This window comes from Muntiacus reevesi, chromosome 1, assembly GCF_963930625.1.
Source record: "Muntiacus reevesi chromosome 1, mMunRee1.1, whole genome shotgun sequence".
Lineage (NCBI taxonomy): Eukaryota > Metazoa > Chordata > Mammalia > Artiodactyla > Cervidae > Muntiacus > Muntiacus reevesi.
In genome coordinates, this window is record NC_089249.1 from 31,564,108 (window position 1) to 31,577,826 (window position 13,719).

Genomic DNA, 13,719 nt, shown 5'->3' on the forward strand with positions numbered 1-13,719 from the left:
TTTACCCAAACTCATGTCCATTGAGTCGGTGATGCCATCCAACTATCTCATCCTCTGTCGTCCCCTTCTCCTCCCGCCTTCAATCTTTCCCAGCATCAGGGTCTTTTCAAATGAGTCAGCTCATCGCATCAGGTGGCCGAAGTATTGGAGTTTCAGCTTCAACATCAGTCCTTCCAATGAACACCCAGGACTGATTTCCTTTAGGATGGACTGGTTGGATCTCCTTGCAGCCCAAGGGACTCTCAAGGGTCTTCTCCAACACCACAGTTCAAAAGCATCAGTTCTTCAGTGCTCAGCTTTCTTTATCAATAAATAGTTTGGAAGAGAGGGCTGAACTTACTTTCTGTGGTTATCTACATAGAGAATAGTTTAAACCCCTGGAGAAGGTAAGTTTAATTTATTTAAAAAAAAATAGTAATCAAGTGCTTCTTGTGGGCCAGGTATTGTGCTAACTACTGAAGTTACTTCAATTAAACAGAAAGACAAATCCCCTAAATTCTGGTGGAAAGAGAGACAATCAAGAGGAACAAAAAAATTAACAAAATAACTTCAGATAGTGATTGCCCATGGCAGTCTAGAAGAACACCATTCTTTTCTTATTCATAATAAGAGCCAACTCATTGGGAAAGACCCTGATGCTGGCAACGATTGAAGACAAGAAGAGAATGGGGCAGCAGATGAATGAGATAGTTAGCATCACTGACTCAATGGGCATGCATTTGAGCAAGCTCTGGGAGATGGTAAAGGACAGGGAAGCCTGGCATTCTGCAGTCCATGGGGTTATAAAGAGTCAAACATGACCTGGCAACTGAACAACAGCCTTCAATACTTTTAGCTATCTGAATTCAGAAAATCCTAGGAGCCTCTGAAACCGGAGCTCAGATGAAGATATTTCTTTGTAGAGAATCCATACTTTGATGGGTCTGGGAGCATGCTTGTCCTCAAAAATTTGGGCAATTATTAACGGAGAGCAACATGCCTTACTTTTTCTTTTTACATCCTGGCCTATTCTCGGACATCTTCCGTACATTCTAGAATTTTTTACTTACTCTGACATTCTCCTTAGAACTTAAGAAATCATTAGGCACTTCCAGAAATGTCTCCCTTGTATTGGAGAGGTGTCAGGCAATGATGCCTACACAGTATGGGAGATCTTGTCTGGAGGCTACAGGTCAGGTTCCTGGAGCCCATTCTGCTCTCTCAAGTCCCCTCTTGGCATGCCATGGTGGCTTGTAGCCTGCCGGACTCTTTTGTCCGTGAGAATTCTCCAGGCAGGAATCCTGGAGTGGGTTGCCATGCCCTCCTCCCAGGGATCTTCCCAACCCAGGGATCGAACCCTGGTCTCCCACACTGCAGGTGGATTCTTTACCATCTGAGCCACCAGGGAAGCACATGAATACTGGAGTGGGTGGCCTATCCTTTCCCCAGGGGATCTTCCCGATCTTCTTCAGGGAATCAAACCAGGGTCTCCTGCATTGCAGGTGGATTCTTAACCACCTGAGCTACCACTGTTGAGCCCCAATTTGATGCCAGATTCTCCTCCTAGCTAATGGAATACAGAAGAAATAAAATAGACAAAATCCCATATGTATTGAATTCTAGTTAGGAAAAGATAGACAATAAATCAGTTAAGTATATGTTGAAGATGAAGCAGAGACATAGGGATGAGGGCGCCAGGTAGAGAGGTAGGCTCTTTTAGACTGAGTGCTCAGGGAGGTCTCCTTGGCAATATTACAGTTGATCAGAGACTCATAGGTAGAGAGTGAGCAGTGTGGCCACCCAGGAGGACTATCTAGATGGCGGGGAGACCACATGCAGTGGCCCAGAGGCAGAAGTGTTCTTGGAAAGTGAGAGTATCCTTGGTATACTCAACAGACGGGAAAAGTGTGGAAATAGACAGAGAAGAGATGAGATTGGAGAGAGACGGGGCCTTGCAGGCAGTATGTGGGAACTGAGACATAGGGTTTTGAAATGATGAGTAACATAACTCAACTTATGTTTTAAAATGATCTTTCTCTCTGCTAGGTTATAATAGGCTGCAAGGACCAAGGGCAGAAGCAGAGAGAGCAAATAGGAAGCTATCACACCAATACAGGCCAAAGCCAGCAGTGACTTAGAACAGGAGGGAAGGTAGAGGGCTATGAGGTAGTCAGTTTCCTGATAAAATTTTAAGACACTTATAAAAAGATTTAAATATCAGCTGAAATATTGATATTTGGGAGGAAAGAACTGTACTTAAAGAAGAGAGTGATATTTAATTTTCTACCTTTTCCTTTCCTACTTTTCTTCAAGAAAATAAAAAGGAATTTCTTTAAGCTGTATTCTTAAGATAAAATGAAAATGCTAAAATAATTATAATTGCACCAGTGTATACAGGGGAAATAAAAAATGCATTGTGCAGCCATAAGGGCCCAACTTTATTATATAAGTTCTCTACTTTCATTCATAGTAATGGACACTGTATCTATTTTTTCCTAAATTTTTAGCTTTCTGAAACAGAGGTGAAAGAATATACCTTTGTAATGAAAATGATAGTGATCATAGCATTAGGAAAAAGAATTAGAGCTTATTTGTAAGAAAGCTATAAGTTTTATGAGGTCAGAAGTTAGATTCTTGTGAGGTTTCCTGCCCTATCTCATATAATGAAGTATTTAAAGTTTTCTTATCTCTTCACTCATACATGCTTCATCAAATGTTCCTTCTGTATTCCTTTGCATCAGACTTTGTGTAAATGGTGAAAAGAAAATCTGCATAGTCCCTAGCATCACTGTATTTATGAATTTCTTCTGAGGAGACAGAAATCTGTTCATTAAAACAAACATGAAATATAACATCATAGAATGTATTAAGTAGGTAGAAGATGTTATAAGAAGGAATAACGGGGGTGGGGGGGATTGTGGTAGTATGACTCAGAAAACACTTAAGTTGACCACACTGAGGGCTAATTCTTGAGTTTAGTTTTGAATCTGTTGAATTGGGAGTGCTTTTGAGAATGTTTGGTAGATAAATGGGTCTAATACTTATGGCAAAGATCAGGCTAGAGAAACAAATTTGTAATCACTTGACACATGTGCGGATATATAGAAGGAAGAGAATAGAGTCTAAAATTGAGCCTACAACATTGAACCACTGAAGAGAGCCATTGATGATGTCTGAGAAGGATCAGACTCAGAGGTAGGAGCAAAACCAGGAAAATGTGATGACAGAGAAGCCAAGGGAGAAAGTTGAGGGAAGGGAAGGGAAGGCACTTGAGTATTGAATTCTGATGAAAAGTCAAGTCGTGGAGACTAGGAAACACTTCAGAATTTAACAAATTGGAAGTGACTGGTGACTTTAATAAGAATCCATTTAGTAGAGAGTGGGGGCAGAGACCAGAATTGAATGTGCTGAGGACTTGGGAGTTAGAGGTTTGTGAGAGGCAGAAATGACGGTATTCACCAAGACACAGAAACGTACCAACACCTCACTAAAGAATACAGCATCTTTTAATACTTGCTGCTCCGCTGGACTCTATTTCATAAACAGGAGGATGTGTGACTTTCTTTTCCTTTCCTACGGGCTGAAGATGGCGACCTCCTTACTAGATTGCCAGAAAGAGGGATTTTTGAAACTCTAGCATTTCAAATTGGATTGGACCACTGTTGTCTTATCTTAGACTTCATTTGTTTTAGGCCAAAAGAAACGTAACTGTTCCCCAAGTCAAAATATCTTGTTTGATCCGACTTAAGGATGAATTGCTGGCCCTGTAGAGGTGTGGGCACATCTATTTTCATGAGATTAATCAATGTCATATTAAACTTTGTGACACGGAACCATGGGAATTTCCCCTAGGACTGCAACACACTCTTAAATTTTCCTTGTTCGGTTTCTCCACAGATCGCAAGACAACAGCAGCAGCTTCTGCAACAACAACACAAAATCAATTTGCTTCAGCAGCAGATCCAGGTCAGAAATCATAATTTCATATGGACTTCCAATTAAGAAGTAGATTTTATTTCTCAGATGACCTCACTGAAGTAAGCTGCAGAATTAAAGCTACTTTCAGCCCAGTCGTGACGTGTGGCCCCCCTGTGTCAGGAGAATCTTGCCTGTCGTGGTAGTGGCAGAATCTTGCCTGTGTTGAGGAGTTTCAGGGATAGCAAGCTGGTGGCAATTTTTATCTTACACTGAAGGGAAGCTTTTGTGGAGAAATGTTTCCTTTTCTTTATTCTTTAATGTTGAAAACATGCATGTAAATGTTCTTAATGGGGGAGGTTCCCAGGAACAAAGCGGAGAGGTATCACAGGTTTTCTGTTCGCCATGGAAGAGAGAACTTTTTGCAGTAGGCTAAAGAGTCACACAGATTCAAGGTGGAGGTCAGGGAAGGTAATGATTTTGTTTTCAACTCAAATTTCACCCATATATTGCCTGGAGAAACCAGGACTGAGGGCTCTGTAACTTCCGTATTTTTCTTCTGTGAAAATTTGCAATGATGGGAAGCAAAGCTGCTTGGGGTCGTCTCATGCCACCACTTGCTTGTGACACACACCTTGACACAGTCTGTTCCCTTTCTGAATACTCCTTTTCTGAAGGCACTTATTTCACAGAGTACTTACGAGGATTTAGTAAAATTGTGGATAGAGAACTTCAGTGTAGTTTCAAGGCATGTAGTAAGTGGTCAATACATATTTGCTATGACTAGCAAGAAGAAGATATAATTATGGAGCAGTGACTCCAACCTTACTTGACATCATCCATCTTAAAGCAGCTGTTAGATTTGCAGTTAGAATTTCATCATTCTGTTGAAGCTGTATTTTGAGAATCCAATATATTTAAGTGTAAATGTCATAGATGACAGAAGCAAACATGTCAAAATGATTTCATTTGCATGTTTATCATATTTAGGCTTCTTTGACAAAAATAAATTATCCCATTTTTTCTAGCTGGGTCAGCTAGCCTTAGTTTCTATACTGTGGATTATATAGCCAATCATTCGCGTTCTACCTGAGATTTTAATAAGCTAGTCATAGCTTTTAGTGAGACAGAGAAAGATCATCAGTAAAATATCACAGCCAAGACTCTTTGCTTTCCTTAAGTATGAACAACAGATTTCTAATGTGATATTGTCTATCTGTCCATATCTGGAGTATGGTTATTCATTCAATGCTTTAAAACTATTTATTGGGTTTCATGGTTAATCTAAGCTTACTGACTTAGAATATAACTTTAGTTGATGGTACCAAGTTAGCTACACTTAAAATAATTTGGTTATTGAAAACTGAAGATAATAAATTATTATGGCAATTTCTCATTACAAATAAGATAAAATTCCATAGTAAGTGATGTGGGCCTTTACAAGTCATTTGATTTCACTGTAATTTGATGAGGATACCAATACTTTCGTTTTTATGATTTTTATGAGATTGAGATTGTCTTTTGTTAAATAGAATCCCAAAACTATATGCAAACCCATATTATAAATGTGTGGAAGGGTCAATCAGCTGTATTTTCTGACCATTTAAATTGTTCAACACCTTAGTACTTTTTTGGAATTATTCCATAATTATGGCCACTTAATAGTGTGGATTTAAAACACTGTCATAATGTCAACATGTTAAATTGATAGGTTTCTTGCTCTAGAGCTTAGAGCATATTAATTTGTAAGTCAGAGAATTTTTTAAATGAAGTGCCTTAAACTGTTCTAGAAATGATATGACTTCATTATGACATCACATGACTCTATTCTAGTGAGTGGGAGCCAACGGTAATGGCTTGCCCAAGACCACGTGACAGTTAGAAGTAGAACTAGAGTTAGAAAAGCAAAGTTTTCTGACTGTTAGTAGAAATTTTGCTGAGTATTAGAATTTTAAAAGCTTAGAATTTCTATTTGATTGAAATATTACTCTTCTGGCCTCCACTAGTTAACAGGATAAGAAAAAAAAAAAAACACTGATAGTTCCTGAAAGAAATAATGTCACACTGCTGGCAATATGGGGGAAACATTAAGAGATGTAGGGTATTATATCTGTGTGTTTGTCCTCTTTCCAGTGTTAGTACAGATAAATGATACTGACAGAGTCAAAACGCATCAAGCTATGTTTTTTTTTTTAAGTCTGGGAATGTTTCGGGCAAGAAATAAGTACTAAACAAGAGTGACAGTCTGAAAGGAATCAATTTTCACAGCTTCTAGTATACTCATTAACTAAAAGCATAGTTCTAAAGTATGTTTTATAAATTGTTAATTTGGAGCTGTCTTACAGACACTTAATAGTTATGAAAATCACAATATATGTAAATTAGTCTATTGAGAGATTGTTCAAACAGTTATGGGAAGCACTGATGTAGTGGCTTGTGTAGAAATAGAAGATTAAAAACATAGAAGATATCCTTTTTGTTCCCCATATAAATCCTTAACCATATTTCCTTTTAAGAAGTTTTTCTCTAATTCCTCCTTTTTTTTGGCAGTATTGGAGAGAGAAGGAGAAGATTAAAAATCAAACCTGTTATGGTAGAAGGCAAATTAAATTTATAACAAGCATTATTATTAAATGAATTTTTGTCGATGCATACATAATCAATGCTCATGTAAGAATTTGCCATAGATGAAATTTTATTTGATATCTGAAAATACTTATGTAATATATTTTGAATTTGATCAACTTTTTCCTTAAGTATGAAACCTTAAGACCTTGTAGAAATAAACATAGCACTTACATTATTCATCCTGCTTGAACTTTTTAGATATTTTATGCAATTGTTCCTTTCAACCTTAGAAAAAAAGTACATTTTAGTTCCTTTATTGATATAGTAGTGGACTACAATGTAATTAGTCCAAAACTAGGACAGGTTTTTAAATTTTTGTTTCAACTATAAATATATAAGACATTAACTAGCTGCACATATTAAGAAAGACATGCAGTAAATACATTAGATGGGTTAAGCAGATCTCTGAGATAGATTAGATTCATAGGTAAGAGAGCAGAATAATTTTCATACTTGATAGCTACAGTAACAGGAGGGTGATGTTTCCTAAAATTCTCCTCATTCTTTTATAATGTCTCTTTAAAGTGGAGGTTAACTTAGTCATCTTTATTCCATTTGAAGTATATTTCATTCAACTTAAAAAACATAGAACAAGTCTGTATGTGTGTGTATGAATAAACATCACATATGCTAATGACCCAGATTATTTAAAATATTCCTCTTGACCTTTTAATTATATGTTTTTTCAACTCAAGATGTAAAAGAACAGTGGTAAGTTTTACTCCATAGTTATTTATTGAAGAGAATACCATAAGGATTGGCAGATTAATCAGTTTATTTCATTAGTTAGGATCAATTCTTTATGAACTGTTTTTATCTCTTTAAAAAACAACCTCAGCTCTCAAATTGCATGATCTTAATTGGGTTGAAAACTCAATCAACATACTTCCTTATAAAGACTTTATAGAGTCATAGTCTTCAAAATTTGTTCACGTAACTGACTCATGGGGATTAAAGGAAAAATTAAGAAAGCTTTCTGTTATTATTTGGAGGATCATAAATCAATTCATTCTACAAATAAAATCATGCATAATATCAGAAACATCCTATCTTCCTTTAAGAACTTGTCTCTTTATGAGATCCTTAATTTTAGGAACACTAAGAAAGTTTAATCTTCTTTTTCTACTGTTCAACAGTGCTCTTCTTTCATCTTTTTGTTTATTGTCCTTAAGAAAGAGTATTTTGCACCTTTATTTACTGTGCCTAGCTAACTTTTAATGCATATTATTATATAAGATGAACTTTATAAATATTTCAGAGAAAAATATCCTTATGGGCTTTTTAAGGGTAATTTATTTTTCTTTTGCTGTATTACTTGTACTATAATGCCCAACTTCAGCAATTTTATTTTTTGACTCATCTCTTTTTTATAATAAATCAGCTTGTTTCTAATACTGCTTAGGTGGTTTATGTTTCTAATTATGGTCCTAGACTGGTGGTTCATCTTGACCTGATTCACTGTTACCAGAACCTTTTAAAGTAAATGAATGAGTGACCTCTACTCAATATCCTTTATGGCAATAAACTGAATGTTCCTAGAGACTTGTTCCCTTTTTGTCTTGAAGCTTTTTGTAGGACATAGTTTCTACAGCTATGGGTGTGGGGGTGGTCCTAGCTTTAAATTTCTTACCCTTTTCCAGTAATAATTTATGGACTTTAAGATTCTTATTAGCATATTAGGGCTAGGTTCAACAACATGCTCTAGTATGAAACTGACAAATATTTTTAAAGGTGAATTTAAAGATATTGTACTTCCTTTCAAATGCATAATTTCATGATTACCAAACTGGAAGCTCAGTGTTTAAACTTATATTTGTTGCATTCCCTCTTCTGATAAACTTCTCCAACTATTGTTCATTGTATTCTCTTGGGAGCAAAAAATTGGTATTTAATAACCCATGTCATTATTTCTGATTCATAAAGTAAGCACGTGCAAGACTAATAGTAGCTTTGGGAGACTGATTCTGTCTAGGACTAAGCAAATTTCTATTCTTAGCTGTGCAATATGTATATTCCATTGTAGGTATGAAAGAGCTTGATTCTTTGGGGGTTATAAGATTATATAACTGTATGAAATGGCTCAGATGGTAAAGCGTCTGCCTGCAATATGGGAGGCTCAGGTTCAATCCCTGGGTCAGGAAGATCCCCTGGAGAAGGAAATGGCAACCCACTCCAGTACTCTTGCCTGGAAAATTCCATGTACAGAGGACCCTGGCAGGTTACAGTCCATGGGGTCGCAGAGTCGGACACGACTGAGTAACTTCACTTCACATGAAATTTAAGTGTATTAAATGGTTAAACAAAAAGATAAAGAGGAAGTTATTTGGATTTTGACATAATCAGATTCATATTCTGCATCTTTATGCCTCATCTGCTGGGTGATCTTGGGAAAACTGCTCAATCCTTCTGAGTTTCATTATTCCGGTCTATTAAATGAGGATTATAGTACCTCAGTCACACCTGGCTAGTGGAAGGATTAAATGGCATTATCCCTGGCATGCAGTGAGCACACAATGCTAAAGGTTTTTTGCCTAAGTTGTTAGAGAGAAAAGCTTCTTTCTGTTTTTCTCATGATGGACAATTTAATGAATATTTCTAGCAAGAGAATAATTTCTAGGAAAAACAGTATAACCTACATGGCAGCAACCACTGAAAACTGTAAGTTCTCTGTTCCAAATATATATGATTTTTCGAACTACAACAGATTTTTAGAAAGCCTTTATTTAGACACATCTCTCATTTTGACATTTGTAAACTGAAACCAAGTAAGGTTAGAAGACTTTCCCAATGTCACATAAGTTGTTACTTGCGGAATGATGGCTGGATTCCAAGTTTCTTGAGTCTTGGTCCAGTTCATTTCTATTTTACTGATATTCTACCATTTAAGGTTTAATGGTCCAAAGTTTTTAAATGAGTTTTCTTTCCCTGAGAACTTATTCCTACAAAGTAAAAATACATCTTGACTTATATACAATTGAATGATGAAGTTGCAGTCATAGGCTCAACCAATTTGTGATAAAGGTTTCATTTTATTGGAGCCAGAGTTCTCTGAGCTCATTAAGAGTTTTGGTAATTCTCGATAAATTATTATGCAGAAGGAAATCCATTCAAATATTGTATTGAAAACATAATAATGTTAAAGGTGAAATAATAGTACCTGCCTGACCTGCTGATTTATGATTTCTTTCTCTGAGTGTGGTAAGCTGGAAGCATTTTACCCCCCCTCAACAATACCCCACACACATGCATGAGCACAAAGAGATTGCAAAGTAACCTTGTCTCTTTAGGAAACTGGAAATGCCAAGAATAAACGCCGTATAATTAAGGTAGCATTTCAACCCGAGAAGGAAATGTATTAACTCCTTGAGCTCTGAGTAATGTTTTACTCTATGAAATAAAATGCACCACACCTGGAAGGATATAGTTCTTGGCATTCAGATAGTTTTTTTAGAGGAGAGAACCTGAGAATACAAAGTAGGAGCTTTAGGAATGATTTTCCTCTCTTCCTTGTACTTTCTGGAAGGAGAACTTCCTATTGAGAAGATGAGTGTCCTTTCCTAACAGAGCAGTGATGATAACTGCAGGTTCGTCCTTTTACTCAAAGGGAGCCACTTTAGAATCCTTACAGCGTGTGCCTGTGTGCTAAGTCGCTTCAGTTGTGTCTGGCTCTGTGCGACCCCATGGACTGTAGCCTGCCAGGCTTCTCTGCACATGGGATTCTCCAGGCAAGAAAACTGGAACAGGTTGCCATTTCCTTCTCCAGAGGATCGTCCTGGCCCAGGGGTTGAACCTGAATCTTTACAACTCCTCCATTGGCAGGTGAGGTCTTCACCACTAGTGCCACCTGGGAAGGCCCTTTCAGCATTCTTTTTTTTTTTTTAATGCATCTCATGACGATTGCCTAATGATAGAATTTTGATCATTATTTCTTGATCTGGACAAAGCTGCCTTTGTTCATAGAGATACAGATAGATTGATGTGCATATATCCCAATCCAGGAATCAAACTGGGGTCTCCTGCGTTGCAGGTAGATTCTTTATCAACTGAGCTTTCAGAGAAGCCCATATGTATTTTACTTTTTATTAATGTTACATGTGCCTCATGGCTAAAAGAGTACTGGAGAATAATAACAGCCCTCCAGTGCCCAGGCCTCTATACTCTGCCCACATTTTTACTCAGAAGGTGCCTCCTTACAATCTGCTTCTATTTTTAATAGCCTCCTATTATTTACTTCTGTATATCAAATGGACTTTCCCTAGTGGCTCAGAAAGTAAAGAATCTGCCTGCAATGCAGGAGACAAGGGTTCGATCCATGGGTCGAGAAGATACCCTGGAGAAAGGAATGGCTGCCTACTCCAATATTCTTGCCTGGATATTACAATGCTGTTTCTGACTCATCAACTTTAAATATCATTAACTTGGAACTGGAAGACATAGTTCTGGTATTGCAATGCCAGCAGCCTTTCCTATTCCCTTCCCTCACCGTGTAATATAGTTACACATGTCATTGAAGTTCTTCTAATAGATGTTTTTAAACTTTAGTTAACTTACACCTCTTTTCTTATTCAATAAATTATAAATAATGCCTCAGCATTTGCCGTGTTGGATGAGGATGGCATCTCTCTTCTCTCACACCTGAAAGTGTTGATTTCTGTTATTTGAATGTTTACTCTAAATATATATAATACATATGTGTATATATGTATATACACCTGGGCTTCCCAGATAGCTCAGTGATAATGAATTTGCCTGCCAATGCAGGAGACACAAGAGATGCAGTTAAATCCCTAGGTCAGGAAGATCCCCTGGAGAAGGGACTGTCAACCCACTCTAGTACTCTTTCTGGGAAATCTCATGGACAGAGAAGCCTGGTGGGCTACAGTTCATGGGGTTGCAAAAGAGTCTGACATGACTTAGTGACTGAACAACAATACACACACACACACAAACACGCGCACGCTCACAGACACACACACACACACACACACAAACACCTATTGTGCTTTACATGTTGGTTAATCCTAAAGATTGAAAATCAATGAATGATTTTTATGTTAAAATATGAGACTACCTGTTTTTCTTCCTAGTCTAGTAGGATGCTCCCTATTTCATTTCTGTGTAGCTATGACTTTCCAGTTGCCTTTTCCTTAGTCTTTTTTCCTCATGTTATTTGCCTTATCATCTCCATAAATTCTCAAGAATAAACCAGACCTCCACAATCCAATTTTCCTTGATACCTGCTTCAAGACAGGTTCTTTTGCTTTCATTTAAATTAGCTAATCCTGCCGACATTCTAGGATGTCCCTGTATGGTTCTCTAGGACGGGAAAAATCATTGTTTCCTATATTGTCCTCCTTGGTTTACCTTCTTCTCTTGGTCCAGAATCACATCAGATATAAATCACAGATCAGAATCACATCCAGATATAAAGCTTTTGGCACAAAAAGTTCTAAATGTACACATATGTAATAATGCTCCATTTTACCCCTCTTCTTGATTGTAGTTTGGCTGCAAGTAAAACTGTAATTGAAAGTAATTTTCCTTATATTCTAAATTCATTGATTCATCATCTTCTAGCATCTATGAGATATACAGTGTAAATCTGATGTTTCTGTTGGTGAAGACCAATATTTTCCCTTTCTGAAAATGTTTAGTATCTTCTATTTACTGTGACATTTCACTGTAAATGAAAAATATCAGATATATATTGATATTTTTGTTATTTATTTTGTAAAAACTATGAATCTTTGTTCTAAAGTTATATTCTTTTTGTCTTGAAAATTATCTTTTTTCTTGACTATTTTATCCCTTTCATTTTTCATTTTTCTCTGAATCTCCTATTAGGCAGACATTGTATTTTCTGTGTTAGTAACTATGTTTCTTATTGTTCATATTTTGGTCTCTGTTTCTTTGTTCTTCATTTTAGGTGATACCTACACTTTATATCCTAAAATTTTTAATTGGATCTTTGAGAAATTACCTTTTTAATTTCAATGAGAAACTTCTTGTTTTCTGATAATTCCTTCTTCAGATTATCCTATTGTTTAATGGAATATTTCTTCTTGAATATCTCAGGGTATACAGATTTGAGGGTTTTACCAAAAAATTAAATTCTCATTCTTTAAATTATCTTTTGCCTGAGGGTTTTACCAAAAAATTAAATTCTCATTTCCTAAATTATCTTTTGTCTCATTTTCACCAACTTGCCTATCTTGATGTTACTCTTTCAGCTTGAAGTTCTGCTTGAATTAGAAAATGGTTGTTATCCATCCAGATTTAAGGATGAGATAAGAAAAAGTAGACTGGGAATTCTGACTGTGAATGAGGTTTATCAAGAGGTGGGCACTGGGTTAGAGAGAACAGATAGCTAGCCACACATAATATAAATCCTATATATGGGTACACAAAGGTCTTTTTTTCTGGGATTCCAGTGATCATGCTATCTTATGTTTCCTTGGACTGTTCAGTTTCTGTTGGGGGGGGGCACTGTGGTGTAGATGGGGAGGATGAAAGTTACTTTCAAACACAGCAAGTCCTCTACATACAACTGAGTTCTGCATGTTTGTAAGTCCAGTTTGTTCATAAGTCCAACACAATCAGCTATGTAATACTTTACTGTAATAGGTTATAATGCTTTGCACACAAATCATATATAAAAAGCAAACATAAAAAATAAAACATTTAAAATCTGATAGTACAGTACAACAACTGGCATATAGGGGCTGGCATCAAGTGAACAGATGAGGAGAGTTACTGACTGGAGGAGGGAAAGGAGGTGAGAGATGGCAGTGCTGAAGCATCATCAGCAATAAGAGATGGAGGGCAAGCTGTAATTCCGCTCAAGCCTGATGTTGATGGCACAGGTTCTGGTTCTTTGCTGGATTCAAGTCTGTGACTCACTTGAGAAAACAATCCAGTGATGTCTGGGTAGTAGCTCTTTTTTTCTCATCATAGATGACATGGTAGCACTGGATCATATTCTGAATGTCAGCTACAACCCTTGTGTACCATTCTGTATTCACATCCTGTGCTTCAAAACCTAACAGTGCCTCCTCAAATGAAGAAAATCCCCTTGCCATTTCCTATGTCATGATCTCGTCAATTCTTCAGTTACTTCTTCTTCCTCTTGTTTCTCCACTCTCTCATTTCTTACTCCTGTCTCTCCACTCTCTCAGTTATCTTCACTTTTGTGCTTGG

At 36.9% G+C, this 13,719-nt stretch overlaps 1 protein-coding gene across 9 annotated transcripts in view; it reads left to right on the top strand.

Annotated features, from left to right (window-relative positions):
* Window positions 1-13,719, top strand: part of SOX5 (SRY-box transcription factor 5) — a 1,093,182-nt gene that overhangs the window by 865,231 nt on the left and 214,232 nt on the right. For all 9 annotated transcript variants that reach the window (XM_065940365.1, XM_065940375.1, XM_065940347.1 and 6 more), the window contains one exon: window positions 3,877-3,945. In XM_065940365.1, the coding sequence (XP_065796437.1) occupies window positions 3,877-3,945 (69 nt within the window). The remainder of the gene's footprint in view (window positions 1-3,876; window positions 3,946-13,719) is intronic.